The sequence below is a fragment of the Geotrypetes seraphini genome, chromosome 3 (assembly GCF_902459505.1).
Source record: "Geotrypetes seraphini chromosome 3, aGeoSer1.1, whole genome shotgun sequence".
NCBI lineage: Eukaryota > Metazoa > Chordata > Amphibia > Gymnophiona > Dermophiidae > Geotrypetes > Geotrypetes seraphini.
In genome coordinates, this window is record NC_047086.1 from 343,242,285 (window position 1) to 343,270,043 (window position 27,759).

At 46.4% G+C, this 27,759-nt stretch overlaps 1 protein-coding gene across 13 annotated transcripts in view; it reads left to right on the top strand.

The window, feature by feature from the left end:
* The window catches only part of LCLAT1 (lysocardiolipin acyltransferase 1), a 296,554-nt gene that overhangs the window by 117,639 nt on the left and 151,156 nt on the right, over nt 1-27,759 (top strand). For all 13 annotated transcript variants that reach the window (XM_033938082.1, XM_033938078.1, XM_033938079.1 and 10 more), the window contains one exon: nt 13,098-13,266. In XM_033938082.1, the coding sequence (XP_033793973.1) occupies nt 13,102-13,266 (165 nt within the window). In that variant the 5' untranslated portion in view covers nt 13,098-13,101. The remainder of the gene's footprint in view (nt 1-13,097; nt 13,267-27,759) is intronic.

Genomic DNA, 27,759 nt, shown 5'->3' on the forward strand with positions numbered 1-27,759 from the left:
GAGGAGAGAGGGGTGGTTATTTATTTATTTATTTTTTCTATACCGTTCTCCCAAAAGAGCTCAGAATGATTTATATGAATTTATTCAGGTACTCAAGCATTTTTCCCTGTCTGTCCTGGTGGACTCACAATCTATCTAATGTACCTGGGGAAATGGGGGGATTAAGTGACTTGCCCAGGGTCACAAGGAGCAGCATGGGTTTGAACCCACACCCCCAGGCAGCTGAAGCTGTAGCTTTAAGCACTGTGCCACACTTTCTCCCTATAGGCGCAGTGTTCTTTGTGGATCCAAAGAAGTTCAGTGTTCGAGGCATTTAGTTGGAGCATGTTTGTGGACATCCAGATTTTGATTTCTGAGAGACAGTTTAAAGTTCTGCAATCTGGGAGTAACAGTTCTCTCCTAGTGGTAGGTATAGTTGGATGTCATTGGTAAAGGAGTGAATCTGGATTTGGTGTTTGTGGGCTATATCCAGGACAGGTGTAATGTAGAGATTAAACATCAGAGGGGATAGTAGTGCTCCTTCTGGTACCCTGAACTTGATTAGCTTTTGCTTTGAGAGGGTAGTATCGAGTAGCCGCACAGGGATCTGTTGCTTAGGAAGGATGTGAACCAGAGTAGTGCAGTATCTCAGTGAGTCAGGTGAGGAGGAGGTCATGGTCAATGGTGTTGAAATCTGCGCTGAGGTCTAGTAGCACCAGTAGGACATTGTTTCCTTTGTCCATGAGTTTCCAGCAGTCATCAGTGATATCAAGAAGGACAGTTTCAGTGCTATGAAATTTCCAGAAACCTGATTGGGAAGTGGATAGTGCTTTTGTGTTGTCAATAAAGGAGTGTAGTTTCCCAAGATCTTTGAAATGAAAGGTAGGTTGGATATAGGCCTAAAGTTGCTGGGCTTGTCTGGGTCAAGTGTGTTTCTTCAAGAGTGGTCTAATGATTGCTGATTTCCAGCTTGTAGGTACAGAGCCTGTGTGTGTAATGGGGCATTGATAAGAGGGAGGACTGAGCATACAAAAGAGTCTTTCACGTCAACTAGGAGGTGTGATGGGCAGGGATCTAGGATGGCTGAAGGTTGATGCTTTGGTGGCTGGGATTGACTTAACAGAGTATTTAAAGGGTTTGGTAGGGTAACAGGTGGAGGGTGTTGAGGGTGATTGGTGGGAGGGCCTAGGCTGGGTTCACACTGTGACTGTGGAGACTATTACAAGAGTTCTCCTAGAAGCTAGCATATACTTTGTCAAGGAAGCATTTTTTTAGAAGTAAATATCCCTGGTAGAAGAGGCAGAATTAGGTGAGTTCTGAGCTGTTATCCCAAGTGAGAAAGCTGACAGGTGTGCATAATGGGTACAGGAGTCTGCAGTAGAATAGCTGGGTTTTAAGGCCTCAAGCAAGTAGTTTTTTCAGGAGACGAGACAGAGTATAAACAGCCTCCCTGGCTGGGAGACAACAAAGTAACCAGAGACAAAAAGAGCTTTGGAGATAGTTGCCCTCATGTCCCCTCCCCCCAGGACCCATCATCTTATTTGCCTAGCAACAAAGATTGCCTTCAAACAAGGGTCCTACCTGAGGGTTCCTACACACCTATTTTCTACAAGCAACATAAGCGCCAATAAAGTACTCGAAAGTTCCCAAACAACTTATTCCTGCTCTGAGGCAGAAGGAAATGCTTGTGCATGTGTCAGTAAGAAATAGAAAATTCTGTAAAATATATGTGTTCATTCTGATCTCTTATTCTCTATCCTCATTAATATCTGTGCATATATCACATAAGTATTTTTTAAGCACCTTTTTTATGCACCTAAAGCAATTTTATGAGCATGTTCTTGAGCACACGAAAAGCTGTTTTATATGCTTAAATCGTCTCCATCTTGTTCTGTCTTTGCTCTTTATAATTTCATCTTCCCTTCTTATCCTGCTCCCGAGCTGAGATGGTAGGCCCAAGTGAATTGAGGCACCAGGGACCTTCATGCTTGGCTGTATTGATCTTGTGTTGCTGTGCCCTCTGCTGGCAGGAATATAACATTCAGAATCAACAACAAATGTCACACTCTCCACTGTATTATCTTCTTATGCTGCTTGCTTCAATTCTTCCATAAATCTCTCTCCCATTCATTAGAACACTGTTTAAATACAATTTTTCAGTGACCTCAGTGGCTACACTTGAACATCATGTCTCATGTACAGTTCAAGTTATACCGTAGCCAGCCTCCTCATGATCTATGCAATGATCACCTCCAGCCAGCAGATGACCTTGTAAAGCAATACATAGCACCTATTGCACTGCAAATGTAATTTTGTATTTTAAAAAATGACAACTGAGGTGCATTTTGTAGTGTAGTAATCAAATAATTGCTCCTTTTTGTCAGTCCATCAGTTGGTGCAGACTAAACTGATACTATAATAGAATACATTTCTTTTGAACATCATAGCATCTGTGGGTATATATGAGTAGCTAAAATAAGATATTCATTTCACAGAATTCCAACATGCCATTAAGGGCTCTTTTTACTAAGGTGCGCTAGCGCAAGCACACCTTAGTAAAAAGAGCCCTAAATGTAGCATGTTTTTTTTTTGGGGGGGGGGGATTTGATGCCTCCTTTTGAATTTTTAGCTTCACTCTGAAAGGTCTCTGTAGAGCTACAGTACCCAGGACCTTCATTTTCAGTTCCTGAGGACTTATTTTATATCCTCCTCTTCCTACCTCATTTAGCCTGGTGGTTGCATGGACAGGCCTCAGTCAGGTGCCACACATATCTTTCTTGATCTCCTTACCATTCTTCTTCACTCCCTAGGGTTTACTTTTTTTTTTTTTTAAATCTGTTCAGACGATATTCAGCTCATCCACTTGATTCTCATTTGCCATCTTGTTTTGCTAAATTAGACAAAATTGCAGTCTGGCTTATGCTTAATAAACTGAAAATTAACTCCCCCCAAAAACTGCAGTAATGCTTTTTATCCCAGGACAAGCAGGCAGGTATTCTCACTAGTGAGTGATGTCATCCGACAGAGCCCCGATACGGACATCTTGCAAGCATGTCTTGCTTGAAGAAACTCAGAAGTTTCGAGATGCCCACACCGTGCATGCGCCAGTGCCTTCCCGCCCGATGCTCCGGGCGTGTCTCCTCAGTTCTTTTTCTTCCGCGGAGCTGAGAAGTCTATCTTCAATTTGCGCCCATTGAATCTTTTCTTTTTGCCTTCTATTTTGCCGCAGGTTGAGTTCTTTGGCTCTCCTGTGCATTTATTTCTTTCTTTGATTTCTTTTTTTTAAAAAAAAAATTAAAAAATTTTTCCTTCCGATACCGGGTCGGCCGCGTGGCTGGGGCCCCGCGCCTTCGACCTTGCGGCGGAGCTTTTCCGGCCTATGTCCCGGCCGATTACCGGTTTTAAAAAGTGTAGCAAGTGCCAGCGCGCGATTTCGCTCACGGACCCTCATCGACGCTGCTTACAGTGTCTGGGACCGGATCACTTCCCGAAATCGTGCCGGCCTTGCTCCACTTTGACGGCAAGAGCGTTTAAGCGCCGCTGTCTGCTGTGGGAGTCCATGTTCAAGATGGAAGCTTCATCGGATCCTGCAGCTTCGACATCGACATCGACGGGTGCTTCAACTCCTTCCGCGAAGCCCTCTGCCTCCCCGGCTGCTTCGGGCCTCCTGAAACCGGCATCGTTCACACCGGTTTCGGCTTCGGCGCCGATGCCTTCCTCCGTCTCCTCGGAGCAGGTATCGACCCCGACAGTTCCACCGGTGGTGCTCAAGGTGCCGAAGACTGGCAAGCAGAAGCACGCAGCACCGAAGGAGCGCGGAGACCGTGCGGAAGGGCCCCCTTTTGGTGCGGATCCCTCCATATCGACTTCATTGCGGTCCCTTCTGGAGGCTCAGTTCGTGGAGCTCATGCAGACCATGGGGCCTCGGCTGATTGCCACCATCCAGGGTGACCTTCCAGCTTTGGCTTCGAGGGGCGGACCGCCCCCTCCTCCTCCTCCTCGCTGCACGACCTCGTTGCTCGGTGAGGAGGAGCGGCGAGCGGTGTCCGGGTCCTCGAGGAGGTCCTCCGTTAGCGCTGTACCTCCTTTGGAACTGATTCCCTCGAGGAGGGCCTCCCTTAGTGATATGCCTCCCTTGGAGCCCATCCCCTCGAGGAAAGCCTCGTTTAGTGACCTGCCTCCCTTGGAACCGATTACTCCGCCCCATGACTCAGTGTGGCGTCCACCTTCGGGGCCACCCAGTCCTGGGCATAGCAGGAAGCAGGACGAGTTCTTCCAAACCCCCTATCAAACCTGGGCGGCGTCGGGGGGGGGGGGGGGCGCTGACTCTTCCGCCTCTGCGATCGACGGCATCGAGTCCAATCTGCTCCTTGGAGGCGTCTGAACCAGTTTCTCACAGACGGGCTCGATCCCCTTCCAGGCATCGGGAGGGGCATCGATCCAGACATTCTTCGAAACATTCTTCTCGGCACTCGACCGTCTCGCCTCAGAAGAAATTGCCTCGGTTGGGGTATGTTGCTTCGACTGGGTCTCCTCCTCCGGGCCCGGAGTTCGAGGACCCTGAGGTTTTCTACTCGTCCTGTTGCTCGCAGGCCTCTCTGGAGCCTGAAGCCTCTTCTTCTTCTAGTCCGTCTCGCAGACCGGCGACGGCGGACCAACTGTCCTTTTCATCGTTCCTCAGGCAGATGGCAGATGACATGGACATTACTCTCGATGCTGGGTCTTGATACTCCAAGGAATACCTCGATACCATGCACTTGCCTCGTCCTCCGGCGGAGTCCTTGCGGCTTCCCCTGCACTAGCTCCTCGACCAGACCTTCATGCGATGCTTCGAGTCTCCTTACTCTATCCCTGGCAAATTGGATGCGCGGTACCGCACGGTGCATCATAAGGGCTTCGAGGGTCCTCAGCTTTCTCACCAGTCCCTCCTGGTCGAATCCTCGCTCAAGCGGTCTCATCCTGGCCAGGTCTATGCTTCAGTGCCTCTGGGCCACGAGGGCAGAACCATGGATAAGTTTGGTCGACGCATCTATCAGAATTCGATGATGGCGTCTCGAGTCCTGAATTACAATTTCCACTTTGCAGCCTACTTGGAATTTTTTCTGCCTGTGCTTCGGAAGTTCACACCGTACATCGAGTCCCAGGCTAGGTTTGAGTTTGAGGAAGTGGTTGCTTCGCTGTCCCAACTTCGGCTTCAGTTAATGCAATCTGCCTATGATGCGTTCGAGCTCTCAGCCCGAGCGGCGGACCATTGATATGGACCCGAATCTTCAGGACCGCCTGGCGAACGTCCCGTGTACTGGGGCGGATCTTTTTGATGAATCCATCAAGACTGTTACGAAGAAGTTGTCTGACCACGAAAAGTCCTTCCAATCTATCCTTAAGCCGAAGCCTAAGCCTCAGCAGTCTCGACCTTCTCGTCCGCCGTTGATTTATCAGCGGCGTTATCAGCCGAGGTAAACTCCACCTGCGAGGCAACCAGCGAAGCGCCAGCCTCCCCAGAAGGGTCAGCCTAAGTCTCAGTCGCCTGCTGTCCCTAAGACCACTCAGCCTTTTTGACTGTCTCGTCGAGGGCATAACCAACCTCGTTCTGCCTCCCCCTGTTTTTCCCATCGGAGTGCGCCTCCATCAATTTTATCATCGCTGGGAGGCCATAACAACCGACCTCTGGGTCCTTACTATCATCAAGGAAGGATACTCTCTTCATTTCCATCGGGTCCCTCCGGACCACCCTCCAAGAGAGTATCCTTCCAACTTGACTCAGACCGCCCTTCTTCTCCAGGAAGCTCAGGCTTTGCTCCGGCTTCGTGCCGTGGAACCGGTCCCGACGGACCAACTGGACCAGGGGTTTTACTCCCGGTACTTCCTTGTTCCAAAGAAGACGGGCGACCTGCGACCCATTTTAGACCTCAGGGCCCTCAACAAATTCCTAGTCAAGGAGAGGTTTCGCATGCTGACTCTTGCTTCTCTCTACCCTCTCCTCAAGCAGAACGACTGGTTATGCTCTCTGGATCTCAAGGAGGCCTACACTCACATTCCCATTCATCCGGCCTCCCGCAAGTTCCTCAGATTTCGGGTGGGACATCTACATCTGCAGTATCGAGTGCTTCCATTCGGCCTGTCCTCGTCTCCCAGAGTCTTCACGAAGTGTCTGGTGGTGGTGGCCGCTGCACTCCGGAACAGGGGTCTTTAGGTATTTCCATACCTCAACGACTGGCTCATCAAGGCCCCGACAGCTCCAAAGGTCATTTCGGCGACCTTGACCACGATCTGCTTCCTGCAGAGCCTAGGCTTCGAGATCAATTTTCCCAAATCTCATCTGCAGTCTACCCAGTCCCTTCCCTTCATCGGGGCGGTACTGGACACCATTCAGCTTCGAGCATTCCTTCCTCCTCAGCGCATGGATGCTCTTCTTCGTCTCTGCCAGTCTGTATCTTCTCGCCAGTCCATCTCAGGGAGACACATGATGGTCCTCCTGGGCCACATGGCCTCTACAGTTCATGTGACATCCTTTGCCAGGCTCCATCTCAGAATTCCTCAGTGGACCCTAGCTTCTCAATGGACTCAAGTGTCAGACCCGTTGACTCGACACATCATAGTCACTCCTGCTCTTCGGCAGTCTCTACTTTGGTGGATGACCTCTTCGAATCTATCCAGAGGTTTGCTGTTTCACACTCCTCCTCATCAGAAGGTTCTCACAACCGATTCCTCGGCCTATGCCTGGGGGGCTCATCTGGATGGGCTTCGCACTCAGGGATTCTGGACCTGTGCGGACCGACTCCATCAAATCAATCTGCTGGAGCTCAGAGCCATCTTCAATGCTCTTCAAGCTTTTCAACATCTGCTTCACGACATGGTGGTCCTCATTCACACCGACAATCAGGTCGCCATGTATTATGTCAACAAGCAAGGGGGCACGGGCTTGGCCTCCCTCTGCCAGGAAGCTTTCAGAGTCTGGGATTTGGCGGTTCGCCACAACACCTTCCTCAAAGCTGTCTACATTCAGGGGAGGGACAATGTCTTGGCGGACAAACTGAGTCGTCTTCTCCAGCCTCACGAATGGACACTCCACTCCAAGCCCCTTCATCAGATCTTTGCTCAGTGGGGAACGCCTCAGATAGTCCTCTTTGCGGCTCCCCACAATTTCAAACTGCCTCAGTTTTGCTCCAGGATCTACGCTCCTCATCGCCTCGAGGCAGATGCTTTTCTGCTGGATTGGGGGAATCGCTTTCTGTATGTGTTTCCGCCATTCCCTCTCATTCAAAAGACTCTAGTCAAACTGAAGTCCGAACATGCCACCATGATTCTGATAGCTCCTCGGTGGCCCAGGCAACCTTGGTTCTCCCTTCTACTGCAACTCAGCAGCAGGGAACCGTACCTACTTCCAGTGTTTCCTTCACTGCTTACTCAGCATCAGGGGTCTCTGCTTCATCACAACCTGCAGTCTTTCCACCTGACAGCTTGGTTCCTCTCAACGTAACTCCGCACCAGTTTTTCCAGGCGGTGAGGGATGTCTTGGAGGCTTCCAGGAAGCCTGCTACTCGTCAATGCTACTCCCAAAAATGGACTAGATTTTCTTCATGGTGTATTTCCAATTCTAAGGAGCCTCAGCGAGCCTCCCTATCCTCTGTTTTGGACTATCTTTTACATCTGTCTCAGTCTGGTCTCAAGTCAACATCTATACGAGTCCACCTGAGTGCTATTGCAGCTTTCCATCAGCCTCTACAAGGGAAACCTCTCTCTTCTCATCCTGTGGTTTCCAGATTTATGAAAGGACTTTTTCATGTCAATCCTCCTCTCAAACCGCCTCCAGTGGTTTGGGATCTAAATGTTGTCCTTTCTCAGCTTATGAAACCTCCTTTTGAGCCTCTGAGCAAGGCTCCACTGAAATTTCTCACTTGGAAAGTGGTTTTTCTGGTGGCACTCACATCTGCTCGCAGGGTCAGTGAGCTTCAGGCCTTGGTGGCGGACCCACCTTTCACAGTATTCCATCATGACAAGGTGGTCCTCCACACTCACCCGAAATTCCTGCCTAAAGTGGTCTCTGAATTTCACCTCAACCAATCCATTGTGCTTCCAGTGTTCTTTCCAAAGCCTCATTCTCATCCTGGAGAATCAGCTCTTCACACTCTGGACTGTAAACGTGCTTTGGCTTTCTACTTGGTTCGCACCAAACCACACAGAACTGCTCCTCAACTTTTCGTCTCCTTTGATCCAAACAAGTTGGGACGACCTGTATCGAAGCGCACCATCTCCAACTGGATGGCGGCTTGTATCTCTTTCTGCTATGCCCAGGCTGGATTACCCCTTCCCTGTAAGGTCACAGCACATAGGGTCAGAGCAATGGCAGCCTCTGTAGCCTTCCTCAGATCGACGCCGATTGAGGAGATTTGTAGGGCTGCCACTTGGTCCTCGGTTCATACGTTCACCTCTCATTATTGTCTGGATACTTTCTCCAGACGGGATGGGCAGTTTGGCCAAACTGTGTTACAAAATTTGTTCTCCTAAGTTGCCAACTCTCCCTCCATCCCATTGAGGTTAGCTTGGAGGTCACCCACTAGTGAGAATACCTGCCTGCTTGTCCTGGGATAAAGCAATGTTACTTACCATAACAGTTGTTATCCAGGGACAGCAGGCAGCTATTCTCACGTCCCACCCACCTCCCCTGGGTTGGCTTCTCTGCTAGCTATCTGAACTGAGGAGACACGCCCGGAGCATCGGGCGGGAAGGCACTGGCGCATGCGCGGTGCGGGCATCTCGAAACTTCTGAGTTTCTTTAAGCAAGACATGCTTGCAAGCAGTGTTCCCTCTAAGCGGGCGGGTGTTGTGAGCAAACTTTTTTCACCGTGAGCCAAAAATATCGGGCGCCAGCAAGTTATGAGCCAACTCGCCCGATTCTCCTCTCGCCGCCCTGCCATCTGCCGTACGCCTCTTCCGATCGTGCGCTGTGACGAGAAACGTGTGCGCTGCGATGTAATATTTTGTGCGCCAGCGCACGCCAGCGCAGCTTAGCGGGAACACTGGTTCAAATGGTTTTATTTATTTCCCCAAATTTATTTTTGTTATACGCATTGAAAATATTTGATATTGCGTTTAAATCAAAATCTCAATAAACTTGAAACGAGTGCCCGTGAGATTGTGGGAGGGTTAAATACTCAAAACTTAGAAGTTTTTGCTACGCCAGCTTTCTGGTATCTTTACATACAGTGGCGTACCTAGCATATGTAACATCCGGGGCCCATCATTTTTTGGCACCCCCCCCCATCTGTAAGAAAAACATGATTTTTAGTAACAAACCACACGTCACACATGAGTACCTAGGAAAAGGCAGCATCTTACATATTGCAGTGAGCAGTACATCAATACACCCATTGTAAAACTAAACAAGCCAGACCAGCAGAGATCAATCCTACACCGTCAATCCTAACAGAAAACCATGTCTTTCGAACACACAGAACACAGAAAACACCTTCGCCTAGTAAGGAATATGTAATCACAAACTAACCCCTCCCTCTTTTACAAAACTGTAGTGTGGATTTTAGCTACGGAGGTAACAGCTCTGATGCTCATAAAATTCTGAGCATCAGAGCTGCTACCACCAAGGCTGGTGCTATAAACGCTTCACAGTTTTGTAAAAGGGGGGATAAAATAAAAATACATAGACAAAGGTTAAATTGAACCAGCAAGAAGCTGGACTCTGCATACAATGCTTCACAGAAACAGTGACACATGTCTCCTAAAGCAATAAATAAATAGAAATTTTTTTCTACCTTTGTCTTCTGTGGTTTCTCCTTTCCTCATCTTCTTGTAACTCTCTTCCTTCCATTCACTGTCTGCCGTCTCTCTTCCCCTATATGGCATCTTCTCTCCTTCTATGCCCCTTCCAGAAACTGTATGCCTCCCCCTTCCATCTCTCCTTTCACCCCATTGGTCTGGCATCTCTCTCCTCGCCTTCCCTCTCCCACACCTCTCCTCATAGTCTGGTATCTCCCCTTCCCTGATTCTCTGGCATCTCTCTCCTTTCCTTTTCTTCCATCTTTCGCTCCCCCTCCATGCTCTCACATCTCCCCCTTCCTTTTCCCTTAGACTGGCATACCTTCCTCCTATGCTCCAAGCCCTGGCATCTCCTTTAATTCCCTCCCTCATCTTCCTTCTCCCTCCAGCTGGGTACCGCAACACTCTTCCCTGCAGCTCTGCACTTCCCCACAATTGCCATGCTTCGGTTCCTCTTCTTCCTTCCTTCCTCCCCCCCCCCCCCGCGGGACCCTGCGGCACCATCAACTCTTACTCCCTCTAATGTCGGCCCTGCAGCTCCAGACTTCCTCGCACCTTCTCCCCTCCCCCTTTGGATCGCTATTATTTTAAATGTTATAGCCGCGGAGCTGTATCCATCAGTGGAGATGTCTAACCTCGGCCTGCCCCGGAACTCTTACTGCAGCAGCCGCCCGTCTAGGCAGGAACAGGAAGTCACTGTTGCAGTAAGAGTTCCGGGGCAGGCCGAGGTTAGACATCTCCACTGATGGATACAGCTCCGCGGCTATAACATTTAAAATAATAGCGATCCAAAGGGGGAGGGGAGAAGGTGCGAGGAAGTCTGGAGCTGCAGGGCCGACATTAGAGGGAGTAAGAGTTGATGGTGCCGCAGGGTCCCGCAGGGGGGGGGGGGAGGAAGGAAGGAAGAAGAGGAACCGAAGCATGGCAATTGTGGGGAAGTGCAATCCCCCCAATGCGTCCCCTTACCTTACCTCCCCTTACCTTTGCGACGCGTGTGTGCGCTGTGAAGAGAAACTTTGCGCTGCGATGTAATATTTTGTGCGCGAGCGCAGGCCAGCGCAGCTTAGCGGGAACACTGCTTGCAAGATGTCCGTATCGGGGCTCTGTCGGATGACATCACCCACTAGTGAGAATAGCTGCCTGCTGTCCCTGGATAACAACTGTTACGGTAAGTAACATTGCTTTCTTCAAGAATTCCACCTGCAAAGCCTTCAAATTTTAGTATGAAAGGTGTTCCTCTAACATTCTCTGCAACAGGGGTAGGCAATTCCGGTCCTCGAGAGCCGGAGCCAGGTCAGGTTTTCAGGATATCCACAATGAATATGTATGAGATGGATTTGCATGCACTGCCTCCTTGAGATGCAAATCTATCTCAAGCATATTTATTGTGGATATCCTGAAAACCTGACCTGGCTCCGGCTCTCGAGGACCGGAATTGCCTACCCCTACTCTACAACAACAACAGTTTTAGGAGTTGTGATATATAATACTTTAACCTTTCATTCTCATATTTCAAAGGTGATTTTTTCCTCATTTTTGCTCTTCGCCAAATTTGATCTATTCATTCATTTCTTTAATCAAGATCTGTCCATATTCTTATACATTTTTAAAAGTTTTATCCAAAATTGACTATTGCAATTCTACTTTTATTGGTCTTCCAAAATACCAGTTACAATTAGTTCAAAATACTGCCGTTGGATTACTTTATTGTTGTCCTAAATTTGATCATGTTAAACCTCTTTTAAAAGCAGAGCATATTCTTCCTGTTTCTTATCGAATTCATTTTAAATATAATACTCTTTCTCATCAGATTTTATCAAGCGGTCTTCTTTCTTATTTAGCTTTCTAGTTCAATATTTTCCACAGAGAACCCTCCGATCATCATACCAACAGTTGTTGATTGTTCCTTCATTTAGGCCATTGTGTCACAAACTTTTTAAAGTTACAGCACATTAACTTTGTGGCCGCAGCTGGAGGGCACCCAGAAATGTATGGACGTCCTCCAGCTGTGGCCCTGAGCCTCCTATTACTGTCAGTGGTGGGAGGGGGGATTCTGCAGAAGGAGAGGTGAGAAGAAGGAGTAGAGATGCCGGCAAGGAGGTGAGGGGCAGGCGCGAGAGGGCACATCCTGTAAGCAGTCAGCCGGTGCCTCTCCTCCTCACTGGCATCTCATAGCACACCTTGAATCTGCCGGGGCACACAGTTTGCGAGACACTGATTTAGGCAATTGTTTCCCGATGTTCACAGGAATTCTTTTTCAGTTATGTCGCCTACTTTCTGGAACTCTCTTCCTTTTTACCTCCGTACAGAAAGCTCATTTCTAACATTCAAGACTCAACTAAAGGCATACTACTTTTCTCAGACATTTTGTTCATAGCTTTAAAGAATGAGCTTACAATTGAACAGAACATTTTTACCCTATATCGTTTGTTGTTTTCATTTCCCTCTTTCCTGTACCCTAGACTTTATTGTAATCGATCCTCATTTCTTTTCCTTATGTTTTTGATGATGTTTGTAGTGTTTGTGTAAGTTTACTGGTTTTGTTTTGTTTTTCGCCCCCCCTCCACTTTTTATATTTTTATTATATTGTAAACCATTTAGATTTTAACCTTGGATTTATATTAGCAGTATATCAAATCAATTGAACTTGACCATCAGAGCTGCTCCTAAAATCTGGCAGTTGTGGGGCATAAGGCAGGCAAATGGCAGTGATTTGAGAGTGTAAGATCAGAGCTGTAATTTTAAATCGCACTCTGGCGCTGATCTTGCAGACATGTTTACTGGTAAACTGAAAATGGGTTCAGCTTTCCAGTAACTACTTCCTCAGCTTTCAAAGAGAATAAGTATACCTTTTTCCACTCTGCCCAACTGAAAAAGTTTCTAATCGAAAAAAATTAGGCTATGATTATTAAGTTTATTATTTAGGGGTACATGTGAGGTGTGTCTAGGTAGAGACATAATAATTCATATGTAATTTGATGAGGTTTTTCTGTCCTAGTCTTTCCTTGAGGTTCTACTTCTCCCCTCTTTGTGGGTTACTAATTGTACATAATATGTTGCCTTTGTGATTCTTAAGATTTTTATGGGGGCTCCTACTGTTTCATACCTTTTCCTTTACTTTGTTTTAGAATATTGATGTCAAATAAATCTTAAAAGCCCCTAAAAACTGATTTACTTTTAATAAGCAATATTGTTTAATGAGCCTCATTTCTGATGTGTTTCATCTTCAGATCAACTGAATATTTATTCTTTCTGTTCTTTTAAAATACTGTTTATATTCCATTCTGCTCAGAACAATAATCCACAATAAATGAGATTTCTGGTTTTTTTCCTTTGCCTTTCAGAGCCATGGTGTCATGGAAGGGGGTTTACTTTGTGATTGTCCTATTCATGGGAAGCTTTCTTGGAAGCATTTTCATGCTTGGTCCCTTCCTACCTTTGATGTTTGTGTCACCAGGATGGTATCGCTGGATCACGGACCGTGTTGTGGCTACCTGGCTCACACTCCCAGTGGTAAGTTGGAAGTGTCAGATGTACTTTGGATAATTAAATCACATTGTTTACAATGTTTACATGTCATCATTAGGTGCGCAATTGACCTATCAGGGGATAAAATTATTTACCGTATTTTCACGCAAATAACGCGCACCCGTATAAAACGCGCACACGGGTATAGCGCGCAGAAATCACGATGATATGCACAAAAACTTTGGTATACCGCGCTCACGGGTATACCGCGCATGGTGCCCGACGCTCCTTTCGCCCGCCCTGACTTTCCGACTCTCCGTTCACCCCCCCTGACTTCCGTGCACTGTCCCCCCTTGAAGGTCTGTCCCCATCCTGAAAGCCTGATGCCCCCTCCCCCGACGTCCGATACATCCCTCCCCCCGAAGGACCGCCGACTCCCCAACAATATCGGGCCAGGAGGGAGCCCAAATCCTCCTGGCCAGGGCGACCCCCTAACCCCACCCCGCACTACATTACGGGCAGGAGGGATCCCAGGCCCTCCTGCCCTCGACGCAAACCCCCCTCCCTCCAACGACTGCCCCCCCCCAAGAACCTCCGACCGCCCCCCCCAGCCGACCCACGACCCCCCCTGGCGACCCCCACGACCCCCCACCCCCCTTCCCCGTACCTTTGGTAGTTGGGCCAGAAGGGAGCCCAAACCCTCCTGGCCACGGCGACCCCCTAACCCCACCCCGCACTACATTACGGGCAGGAGGGATCCCAGGCCCTCCTGCCCTCGACGCAAACCCCCCTCCCCCCCAACGACCGCCCCCCCCCAAGAACCTCCGACCGCTCCCCCAGCCGACCCGCGACCCCCCTGGCGACCCCCACGACCCCCCCACCCCCCTTCCCCGTACCTTTGGTAGTTGGCCGGACAGACGGGAGCCAAACCCGCCTGTCCGGCAGGCAGCCAACGAAGGAATGAGGCCGGATTGGCCCATCCATCCTAAAGCTCCGCCTACTGGTGGGGCCTAAGGCGCGTGGGCCAATCAGAATAGGCCCTGGAGCCTTAGGTCCCACCTGGGGGCGCGGCCTGAGGCACATGGTCGGGTTGGGCCCATGTGCCTCAGGCCGCGCCCCCAGGTGGGACCTAAGGCTCCAGGGCCTATTCTGATTGGCCCACGCGCCTTAGGCCCCACCAGTAGGCGGAGCTTTAGGATGGATGGGCCAATCCGGCCTCATTCCTTCGTTGGCTGCCTGCCGGACAGGCGGGTTTGGCTCCCGTCTGTCCGGCCAACTACCAAAGGTACGGGGAAGGGGGGTGGGGGGGTCGTGGGGGTCGCCAGGGGGATCGCGGGTCGGCTGGGGGGCGGTCGGAGGTTCTTGGGGGGGGCGGTCGTTGGGGGGGAGGGGGGTTTGCGTCGAGGGCAGGAGGGCCTGGGATCCCTCCTGCCCGTAATGTAGTGCGGGGTAGGGTTAGGGGGTCGCCGTGGCCAGGAGGGTTTGGGCTCCCTTCTGGCCCGATATTGTCGGGAAGTCGGCGGTCCTTCGGGGTGGGGGTGCGAGTGGTCCTGCCGGGGGGGGGCTGTATCGGACGTCGGGGAGTCGGCCGGGCAAGAGGGCTTGGGCTCCCTCTTGCTCCGATCGTGGATGCGGGTGCGGGTGGGAGCGCGTGCGAGCGGTCGTTCGGGGTGGGGGTGCGAGTGGTCCTGCCGGGGGGGGGGATGTATCGGACGTCGGGGAGTCGGCCGGGCAAGAGGGCTTGGGCTCCCTCTTGCTCCGATCGTGGGTGCGGGTGGGAGCGCGTGCGAGCGGTCGTTCGGGGTGGGGGTGCGAGCGGTCCTGCTGGGGGGGGTGAATCGGGCGTCGGGCGGGGTGGGAACTATGTTTTAAAACTTTTGTATACCGCGCTCACGCATATAACGCGCGAGGGGTATGCGCGGTAGGTAAAAACGCGTATAACGCGCGCGTTATATGCGTGAAAATACGGTAGTTACTCAGATGACTTTACGATCATTATCTCATTCGATACTTCTCTCTCTGAAGTTACTCGCAAGGCAACAGAAGTACTAAATTTGATGGAACAATGGATGACAGAATTTAGACTGGAGCTTAATTCAGAAAAAACAAAATACTTTGTAGCTTTGTCACACCTGCTTGATACTAAAACATCACTATGCATAAATAAACTTAATTATCCTATTCAATCTACTATGAAGGTTTTGGGTGTAATACTGGACCAGGGCCTAACCATGAAAGACCAGGTGGACTCTTTGGTTAGAAAGGGTTTTTTTATTCTCTGGAAGCTTCAGTCCATTAGACCATATTTTGATGCTTCGTCATTTAGAATTTTGGTACAATCCCTTATACTGAGCCAACTTGATTACTGTAATATCACCTATCTGGAAATTTCCCAGAAGAATATGCAGCGGCGTCAGGCTGATTTTTGAGTTGAAGAAGTTGGGTCATGTAACACCTTCCTACTGACTCCTGCATTGGTTGCCGATGGAGGCACCTACGAAGTTTAAGCTTGGATATTTTTGCTTTAAGGTACTATTCAGTTTAGCCCCTAAATATATAACTGACCTCTTCTCTTTCTCAACCAATAGACATAAGAGAAGCTCACACTTGAATTTTGTTTTCTCAACCACCGGTTAGAGGGTGTAAATTTAAAAGACATCAGCAACATCTTTTCTCATATCAGGCTTACTAATACTTATGGTGAATTTAGGAAACACCTAAAAACATATCTGTTCCTGAAGTACTTAGGTAGCTGATCTGTACAATCTCACAATAACTGATCTCTTGAGCAATTAGTCACTAGTTTTCAACTTTGTTAGTTCTACTCAATTTGTAGCATTTTTAATCATTGTAAACCGCATAGAACTTCATGGGTCTGCGGTATATAAACTGTTATTATTATTGTTTATGTGGGCTACTTGCACCTATTGATGTAAAGAGGGTTTTGTCTCTTATAGTTTGTTTTGAATTATTTCTAGATTTTTCTTTCTTTTCCAACAGTTTGAAGTTTATTAAGTAATTGCTGTTTTAATGTATTTGTCTGTTATTATGTATGTGCTTGTTGGAATCCACCTAGAAATGTTGATAGAGCAGAAATTAATTTTTAAAATAAATACATTATATCAGATGTATTTCTTTTTGGCATTTCTAAAGCAAAACCAAGAAGAACAAAAATCTCTGCAAACAAAATGCTCACTGATAGCAAAAAGGATATTTGAGGAAACCAAATGATTATTGAAAAAAGTTATTCAACAAAAGCTGTGTTTTGGCCACAAGGCCTGCCTCAGGAGTCGTACCACTCTTGATAACGGATGACCCTTCTTCTAAATGAAACAATACCTTTAAAACCCCATAAAATAGTCACAGATTGATCAGATGCACTGCTCTTACAAAATAGCAGCCATTTTGTAAGAGCAGATGCATCTGACTAATCTATGATTATTTTATGTGGAGCTAGGACTCTTTGTTTTGCTTTTTCTCCCATTAAGTTGAAGTAAAAAAAATAATGAAAGATGCGTGATATAGATATGGTGTTAGGCTTGTTTTACAAAATGTTGCAGTGGTTGATGAAGCATGGGCGTGCCCTATTAGAGAGACCATCTGCTGCTTTGGCAAAGGCATACTGGAGTTTTCCACTGAGCACCACCAGGTTATACTGGTGAGTTCACTAGAAAAAAAAAATCAGTTTTCTCTATCTCCGTCTGATGATAGAAGGGGATAACACCTGCTTGCTTAGGATGGTATGGCCCAACTAAAGGAAAGAAATTAACAGGTACTTGTCTTCACCTTAACTAGAAGCGGTAACAGTCACTTTTAAGATACAGTTTACTTCCTGTCAGGTTAGTAGGGGTTTTACACAGAGGGATGTTAGGACAGCTAGATGGCTATACATGGTTGCTTTGCCAAGCTGTGATGTTCTGAATTAGAATTTTCTAGCCTTATTTGCTGAAAGTACGTCAACATGGATGTGACTGATAAATAGGGTACACATAAATACATCTTTTCAAGTGTTCATAATGCCACTTTGTTCCACTAAGAATGCCTGTGGATGTCACTAGCAGGATGGCAGCATTTGTGTCTATATTTGTCACTTGTCAAATAAACTTTCAAGATGCTGTGCATAAGCCATGAAAAGAAAGGACAGTGGCACCTTGCTGAGCAGCGCTTCATTTTATACCAGCTTTGTTTTCATTGGCAAACAGTTCAAATGATAGAGCAGGTGAATTTTCATTGATTTTCTTTTCAGATATGTGGGCTTACTATTCTATTTTTATAAACTGCCATGATGTTCTTGGATGCGAATGGCAGTCAAGTAAATTGTTTATTTGTATATTTATCTATTTATCTGTACATACACACACAACCAACTAATGCATGCATTTGTTTTTACGATGCATTGGAATGTAATATTTCAGATTTTATAGGTCACAGCACGACCTTCTGAGAGGTATTGATTGGGAATAAAATGCAACCCTGTATCACACTGCCACCTGTTTGCTTTCCCTTTTGAAAATGCTTGGAAAGGTTTATCTTGTCTGTTGTGATTGTTACAGTTTTTCAGATCTCACCAGGTCTGTATAGGCTGATGCACTCTTTGCTCTCCTATGGCTTTCCTCAGGGTGTGCTGTGAGGTCTAGAGTTTGTTTGCGGGCTGAGTCTTGAGGTAATTGAGGCAGGAATTTGAATTTTGGCAGAAAAGTCCATTTGTCACAAATTTGAAATTTGGCGGGAAAGTCTGTTGACCAGAGCAGGGAGAGAAGGAAGGAAGGATGCCAGAGGAGGGAGGAAAGGAAGCCAGAGCAGGGAGGGAGGGTTGGATGAATGCCAGAGGAGGGAGGGAAGGAAGGATGCTAGAGCAGGGAGGGTGAGATTAGAGAAATGCCAGAGGGAAGGCAAGTGAAGGAATACAGAGATGCCTGGGGGGAGGAGAGATAAGTTTTATTTATTAGGATTTTATATACTGCCTATCAAGGTTATCTAAGCAGTTTTACAATCAGGTACTCAAGCATTTTCCCTATCTGTCCCGGTGGGCTCACAATCTATCTAATGTACTTGGGGCTATGGAGGATTAAATGACTTGCGCAGGATCACAAGGAGCAGCGCGGGATTTGAACCCACAACCCCAGGGTGCTGAGGCTGTAGCTTCAACCACTGCGCCACACACCAGGGATGCCAGGGAGAGAGGAGGGAAGGAATACAGAGATGCCAAGGTTTGTGGGACACTGATCTACAGCAAGAATTCAGAAAAGCTATTTTTATTTGGAACAACTGGTGTGATTTTTCTTTCTGTTGGGTTGTGGCAAGAGGATGTCGCTCAAGAAGAAGGGGAAAGCTGACAGTCGACCAAGCGTCGACGATTCGGAAGAAGGTATCCCATGAAGATACCGAGGGGAAAAAAGGCTGGGAAGAAACAATGGACCAATTACAGGAGTCGACTAACCCAGAAGAAAAGGTTAGAAGGATTGTAACAAAAGAGAAGAAACTAAAGACTGAAGCACTGGGAAAGGAAATGAAGACAAGAAAATACCAGGATCTAAATTGCATATATACTAATGCAAGGAGCCTAAGAAACAAAATGGGGGAATTAGAAGCCATGGCCAATACAGAGGACATAGACATCATTGGAGTCTCTGAAATGTGGTGGATTGAAGAAAACAAATGGGATACAGCACTGCCGGAGTACAAGCTCTATCGCCAGGACAGGTCAGGACTAGAGAGTTGCGCGGGGACAGAAATTCCACCCGTCCCCGTGAGGACTCCCACCATACCCGTGAGGAATCCCTCTGTCCCCACCCGTCCCCGTGAGGAATCCCCTCCGTCCCCGCCCGTCCCTATAAACTTCAGAAATAGTTATTTCATTTAATTATGCTACTGAATTAAAGGCTCTGGTAGAAACCCATTTACAAATAAGCAAAAAGACTTTATTAATTTGGAAATATTAATTGGGAAGAATACATACTTTGTAAACGGGTTTCTACCAGAGCCTCTAATGTTTATAAATTTTTATCAACACAACTAATATACTACTTTATCCTGAAGCAAAAAAAAAAAAAAAAATAGAATTCTTTTCCTACCTTTGTTTCCTGGTTTTTGCTTTCCTCATGTTCTCATTCAATTCCTTCCATCCACTGTCTCTCTTCCTTCTGCATCTTCCGTTTGCTCTGATACTGTGCCTCTCCCTTTCTTCCCCCTTCCAAATTGGTCTGGCACCCATCTTCTTCCCTCCGCTACCCCCATAGTCTGGCATCTGTCTTCTTCCCTGCCAGCGTCTTCTCCCTACTCTCTCTTCCCCATTTCCTTTCAGCGTCCTTCTCCCCCCCATCTTCCCCATGTCCTGTCAGCATCCTTCTCCCCCCTCTGTCTTCCACATGTGCTTTCAGCGTCCTTCTCCCTCTCTGTCTTCCCCATGGCCTTTCAGCGTCCTTATCCCTCTCTGTCTTCCCCATGGCCTTTCAGCGTCCTTCTCCACCCACCCCCGTCTTCCCCATGTCCTTTCAGCGTCCTTCTCCACCCCTTTGTCTTCCCCATGTGCTTTCAGCATCCTTCTCCCCCCTCTGTCTTCCACAAGTGCTTTCAGAGTCCTTCCTCCCCCGCGCCCTTCCCATGGCCTTTCAGCGTCCTTCTCTACCCCTTTGTCTTCCCCATGTGCTTTCAACGTCCTTCTCCCTCCTCTGTCTTCCACAAATGCTTTCAGAGTCCTTCCCCCCCCCTCCGGCCCGTCTTCTCCAGTGCTTTCAGCGTCCTTCTCCCCCCTCCTTCTCTCCCGCCCCGGGTGCAGCACAGCCGGCCAGGTCCCCTTACTTTTGTGGCGCTTCCCCGACCGACCGACCGACAACAGCCCCTGTAAGAAGGTAATTTAGATTCGCGGCTACAGGGCAGGGAGGATTGTCAGACCGGGGCTGTTGTCGGTCGGTCGGGGAAGCGCCACAAAAGTAAGGGGACTTGGCCGGCTGTGCTGCATCCAGGGTGGACCGCCCCCCTCCCTTGGTAGCCACTCGAACCACGAGGCTACTCTCCGTCTCCTTACCTGCTCTGCCTGCAGCACAGAGCCGAACGGAAGTCTTCCCGACATCAGCGCTGACGTCGGAGGGAGGGAGGGCTTTGTTTAAGCCCTCCCTCCCCTCCGACGTCAGCGCTGACGTCGGGAAGACTTCCGTTCGGCTCTGTGCTGCAAGCAGAGCAGGTAGAGAGAAGAAGAGCCGCGCGACTTTGTACATCCAGCCCCGCAGGATCCCCGCGATCCTAGGGGGCGTCCCCACGGGATCCCCGCAACCCTAGGGGGCGTCCCCACGGGATCCCCGTGACCCGAAGGGGGAACCCGCGGGATGGCCGTCGTCCCTGTTCCCGTGCAGTTCTCTAGTCAGGACAGAAAGTAGGTGGAATAGCCCTATACATAAAAGAAAGCATACAATCGACAAAAATGGACACAGCAGAGATGACCAACAAGCTGGAATTGCTATGGGTTAAAATACCAGGAAGGAAAGGGCCTGAAATAAATGGGCCTACTATTGTCCACCCGGGCAAACCAGAGATATCGATGAAGAAATGGAAGTCGAGATGAAGCGAAAATGCAAAAGCGGTAACACGGTTATTATGGGAGACTTCAACTACCCTGGGATAGACTGGAGTCTTGGAAGCTCAAAATGCACTAGGGAGACAGAATTCCTGAAGGCTATACAAGATTGTTTCATGGAGCAGCTTGTTAGAGAACCAACGAGAGGAAATGCCACTCTGGATCTAATCCTAAATGGGAATTGCTATGGGGTAAAATACCAGGAAGGAAAGGGCCTGAAATAAATGGGCCTACTATTGTCCACCCGGGCAAACCAGAGATATCGATGAAGAAATGGAAGTCGAGATGAAGCGAAAATGCAAAAGCGGTAACACGGTTATTATGGGAGACTTCAACTACCCTGGGATAGATTGGAGTCTTGGAAGCTCAAAATGCACTAGGGAGACAGAATTCCTGAAGGCTATACAAGATTGTTTCATGGAGCAGCTTGTTAGAGAACCAACGAGAGGAAATGCCACTCTGTATCTAATCCTAAATGGGTTAAGGGGACCTGCAAAGGAAGTAGAGGTAGTGGGACCGTTGGGAAACAGCGATCATAACATGATCAAGTTCAAGGTTGAGGTAGAAATACCGAAAGGAAAGAGAACCATAGTGACAACTTTCGACTTCAGGAAAGCAAACTATGAAGCAATGAGAGAAATGGTAAGGAAGAAACTTAGGAACACTTCCAAAAAATGGCAAACGGTAGAACATGCCTGGTCTTTTCTCAAGAACACGGTGAGCGAGGCGCAAAATCTGTATACACACTGGTGTCCAACTACAGACCCATAGCGAGCACCCCCTTTTTCACCAAAATGCTGGAAGGGCTGGTCAACTTGGAATTAGTAAATCACTTAGATAAGTACTCTCTCCTAAATGACCACCAATCTGGATTCAGAAAAGGATTCAGCACCGAGACAGTCCTAGGCTCTCTCCTTAACCACTTATATGACCTTTTCAATCAAGGTTCCAGCGCCTTGATCCTACAGTTAGACTTCAGCAGTGCCTTCGATCTCGTGGACCACGAAACTATGCTTAGGTGCCTCGACGAAATGGGAATATCAGGAAGAGTGTGGACCTGGTTCCAAGGTTTCCTAACCAAACGATCTTATCAAGTGGTCCATGAAGGAAATTACTCTGAACCCTGGAAAAGCCCCTCGGGAGTCCCACAAGGATCCTCCCTATCTCCCACCTTGTTCAATATATACATCTCTTCTCTAGGCCACCTTTTACAAAAGCTTAACCTAACTTATTATATATACGCAGACGACATCTCCATACTAATACCAATAACAAATGTGACCTCAACCAACTCAAGACATATCTCCTCCATCATGCTTGAAATAGAAAAATGGACTTTAAACTTCAAACTGAAATTAAACTCAGAAAAGACAAATATTTTCCTTGCTAGCCCAAACGAGAAAATCTCCGCAACTACAATGTATGTAAACGGCCATGATCACCCAATACTAAAAACCATAAAAATACTGGGAGTCACCCTGGATACCCACCTGACCCTGACCGAGCACATAAACTCGGTGACTAAAAAATGCTTCTTCATCCTTTGGAAACTGAAAACCATAAAAAAATACTTCGACCCGCTATCCTTCAGAATATTGGTACAATCACTGATTTTATCCACCCTGGACTACTGTAACATTGTCTACTTGGGAATATCTAAAAAAAATGTGAGAAAACTGAGAATAGTTCAAAATACGGCCATCCGTCTAATATTCGGACTAAAGAAGAGCGATCATGTTAGTCCATTCTACAAACTCCTTCATTGGTTACCAATTGAAGCACAAATTCTATTCAAATTCTCCTGCCTCTGCTATAAACTAATCTGGGGACTGGCCCCCAGCTACCTACTACCTCACTTCGAATTCCACTCCTCTATTAGGCCTACCAGAAACCGTAACCTCTTTACTTACCCAAATATCATAGGCTGTAGATATCGCACCTTCTTTGATAGAACATTCAAATTCCAAGCAGGTAGACTGCAAACTTGGATAGGCTACTTCACTGATGCCGCCAGAGAATCATATAGTATCTTTAGGAAAGAACTAAAAACCACCTTGTTTAAGAAATTTATAACCTAACCAGACTTCTCCCCTAAAATCGGAGCCTCCTCCCATCCCAAGGAGTCCGTCTACCCTCTTCTGCCAAAATTTCTATCTTTAATTGTTACCAGTTTTTTCCACTGGTGCCCGTCCTTCGTTCAAATGTACCAAGTTAACAACTTACTTCTCATCAACATCTTATGTTATCTTTTTCACCTTCGCAGTCTTGTAACTCAAAGCGCAATCTCCTTTCTCTTCTCCTACTTATGCTCTGAATATCGTCGACTGTATAATGCTACTCATTGTGAAACCGTGTAATACACAGACCCTGTAACTCTCCTGTTACTATCACTAGATGTTCAATGCTATACTCTGTAATTTGCTGTCTGTACAGTTTCTCTTCATTGTAAACCGCCTAGAAGTCGCAAGATTGTTAGCGGTATATAAGAATAAAGTTATTATTATTATTATTATTATATCCCCAGATTCAGAAAGGGGTGCAAAAAGAGTCGAACAAAAGACCCAGTGTGGATAACTAAAATAGTGAAGGAAGCGATAGGCAATAAGAAAAATTCATTCAGGAAATGGAAAAAGGACAAAACTGAGGGGAACTGCAAAGAGCACAGGAAGTATCAAAAAGAATGTCACCAAGTGGTTCGAAAAGCCAAAAGAGAGTATGAAGAGAGGCTAGCCAGGGAAGCACGAAATTTCAAACCGTTCTTTAGATATGTTAAAGGGAAGCAACCGGCTAGGGAGGAGGTGGGACCGCTGGACGACGGAGACAGGAAGGGAGTGGTGAAGGAGGAGAAAGAAGTGGCAGAAAGACTTAACATGTTCTTTTCGTCTGTATTTACAAACGAAGACATATCCAACATACCGGAACCTGAGCAATTCTTCAATGGAAATCAAGCAGAAAAATTAACATCCATGGAAGTGAGCCTTGAAGATGTGCGCAGGCAGATAGAAAAACTAAAAACTGACAAATCCCTGGGTCTAGACGAAATCCATCCAAGGGTTCTGAAGGAATTAAAGGAGGAGATAGCGGAACTACTGCAGCAAGTTTGCAACCTATCCCTGAAAACAGGTGTGATACCAGAGGATTGGAAGATAGCCAACGTCACGCCCATCTTTAAAAAGGGATCAAGAGGTGACCCGGGGAAAATGGCAGAAGCACTGATAAAAGAAAACATCGATGGACATTTTGAAAGAAATGAACTTCTGATAACCAGCCAACATGGTTTCTGCAAGGGGAGATCATGCCTAACGAACTTATTGCACTTCTTCGAAGGAATTAACAAACAGATGGACAAAGGCGACCCCATAGACATCATATATCTAGATTTCCAAAAAGCCTTTGATAAGATGCCCCATGAACACCTACTCCGGAAACTGAAGAACCATGGTGGAAAGAGACGTACATAGATGGATCAGAAACTGGTTGGCGGGTAGGAAACAGAGGGTAGGAGTGAAGGACCACTACTCGGACTGGAGGAGGGTCACGAGTGGAGTCCCGCAGGGCTCGGTGCTCGGGCCGCTGCTATTTAATATATTCATATTGTTTTGTTGTGTTGTGTTGAACTTTCAAGCATAACATAGCTGATTCTGTGGCCACTTGCATCTTAAAATTCTCTATCCAGCCACCTTGATCCCACATGCTTCCTTCCTCTGAGGTGTGCAATCTTGCCATAGCAACCATGCCATTGATATAGCTATGGTTCCTTCAGTAATGTTGCAGTGTGGCTAATGCTGTCTGGTTTTGTAAACATTCTGAAACTAATAGTTTATGACTCAGTAAATGAAGTCACTCATTCTAGGCTGTTTTTTGATCCAGTAGTTCCCACCTCTATTTTTGCTCCAAATGGCTCACAACAAGGCTGGGATAGGCACCTATGGATTTTTTTTCCGCTATTGTTTTAGCCTATCTGAATTTACTCTAATGAAGTTTTCAAGTTTTTAAGTTTTATTTTAGTTTGATGAATCGCTTATTTAGTTTTACTAAGGGAGATACAACATTAATAAAAAAAATGTAAGCATATATTTAGACATTGTATATATATTTAGACATACCATTTAAAATTTAAAATAATGGGTTAGACAAATAGACTTACAGACCAATCAATACACAAGGTAAAAAGGGACAGAACTACAATTCAATGCTTTAGAGTACAGAGGAGAACCATATAAATGGAAAGAACATTAGGTAGGGAAAAGTGGAAACCTGGAAGAAAACTAATATAAAATTTAGTCCTAAACTAGGGGCCAGGCACTCCGGGCTCCTTTCAGAACCTTGCATCTGTGAGCACTAAATCTGACACTAGGTATCACTGTTGCATGGTGAGTGTGATTTTTCTCCACCCTTCAAGGGACTGTGAACACTGCAGCTGTAGTATCCTGAGCTAGTTAAGGCTGGTATCAGGAGATGAACTCCTGTCCCTTAATAAGTATTAGCATGAGATAATGCAAGCACTACATGTTAATGAATGACCCCCCCTTAATCAGCTGTTTTCAAATTGCATTTGCGTAATGCAGCTAAAAGCCAGCATGCTACTTTGACATACAGCATGTGCAGTTTTAGACTTATTGAGAGGAGGTTTCCAGGGCCAATGTTTTGGCTGGGGGAGAGAAATAACATTCTTATATTGCCTTTCCAACCTTATGTTTGTGAAGTACCCCTAGAAAAGCAGGTAGTAATGTACCCATGATAAGATTTAATGTTAACGTCTATGCCAGGGGTGTCAAATGTCAGTCCTCGAAGGCCGCAATCCAGTCGGGTTTTCAGAATTTCCCCAATGAATATGCATGAGATCTATTTGCATGCACTGCTTTCATTGTATGCTAATAGATCTCATGCATATTTATTGGTATACCAACACTATAAAGCAGGGTACAATTAACCAAATTACCTATCTCAAAAAATATTTAATATATAATATAACTAGACGGGTTTTTTATTTAAATATACTGTATTTTTATTAAATAACACAAATCTTAACAGTATATTATACATGAAACATAAATGAATCCATATTGCACTTTCAGTTACTAAAATCTGTATTATCCCCCAATACAGTGGAAGAAAACCTGGAGCTTGTACTCAGTCCATTCACAAGCCTTTTCTGATGAAAATAAAGCTGTTCCACACCATAGTCTGTGTATATTATTTCGTTTCTCCATTGTTCCAACAAGCATATATTGATTCTTAGACAAAGCTGCTATAATGCCTTCTCACTCCAATTCAGACTGTATCCAGCCAGCCCGACATAGCACCATGTTTCGCTATAACTGCATCTTCAGGAGCCGAAAGTGTGACAGGTTTTCAACTTTTTTACTGTTTCATTTCATTATAGATTAGCAACTGCTTGGGTTTACAAGCCCCACTCTCCCCTCAGACAGGCTACAAACAGCTTTATCTAAGAATCAATATATGCTTGTTGGAACATTGGCGAATACTGGAGAAATGAAATAATACACACAGACTATGATGTGGAACAGCTTTATTTTCATCAGAAAAGGCTTGTGAATGGACTGAGTACAAGCTCCAGGTTTTCTTCCACTGCATTGTGGGATAACACAGATTTTAGTAACTGAAAGTGTAATATATGTATAATATAGTGTTAAGATTTATATTATTTAATAAAAATACAGTACAGTGATACCTTGGAATCGGAACTTAATCCGTTCCAGTACCCCGTTTGAGTTCCAAAACATTCAAATTCCAAGACAGTGTTTCCCATTGAAAATAATAGAAACGGGATTAATCCGTTCCTTGGTCCCACAAACTCAGATTTTCAAATAATTTTAACACTAAATACACTGGAATTTTTGGTAATTCAGAACACTCTCAAATACAGTACAGTAAAAGAAAGGTAAAGTGAACCTTGATAACGAATGAGTCCAAAGCTCCAGTCACCATCCAGCATCTTACACTCATAAACTCGCCTCCTCCTGCGTATTATCGCACTTGACGCAACTTCTTCCCTTTCTAGTAGCCGCCCCCACAACTTGCCTCCTCCTGCGTATGCACACACCTGACACATTTCCTGTTTCCGGTGGAAGTGAACGCGGCTGAGAAAGAAGTCATGTCAGAGGGGCAGGGTGCCTGTGGCAGCTGACTTCAGACAAGAGCATGAAAGTAGGACAGAAGGAGTTTGAGTGAGTGGTACCGTATTGTGGAAGTGGGGGGAGATAACACTGGGCTGGGAAGGGCGGAAGAGATGGCAGGGATCACAGGGGAGAAAACAGGACCTGTCCCCGAATGCATGTGAAGAGTTGCTTGGCACGTTAAATTTTCCAGTCTTTTTTTCTTCATTGTCCAGGGCGTACGTTCGGATTCCAAACCAGTGTTCGGATTCCGGGTCAAAATTTGCTCTAAAAATTAGTTCGGATTCCAAGTTGTTCGAGTTCTGGGGCGTTCGAATTCCGAGGTACCACTGTATATTTAAATAAAAAAAACCTGTCTAGTTATATTATTTGCATATTCATTGGAGAAATACTGAAAACCTGACTGGATTGCGGCCCTCAAAGACTGACATTTGACACTCCTGGTCTATGCATATTTTTCCTTTGAAAACTGATGCATAGTCCAGGAGTTAAAACTACTAGTGGACTTCCTAGTGCAGGCAGTTTGAAAATTGTTCTTGTATATTTAGGTTCCTGACTGGCTAGTTCTGCACTTTTAGTGCTAGAAGATCTTAAATCTCCCCCCAGTCCCAGAATTTCTGAAGTGCCCTTACCTGCGGCACCGCATAACAAATTGTACATAAGTATATGCTCAAGTAAGCTAACAATCTATGTGGGCAATCAAGATGATGTGAGATGGTATGTATTTTATATATTGTTCATGGTTGCTTGTTGTTTTAATTAGGACTTTTTTTTTATAGTATCAATTGTATAACTTTCATGTTTTTTTTATAATAAAATCCCTGC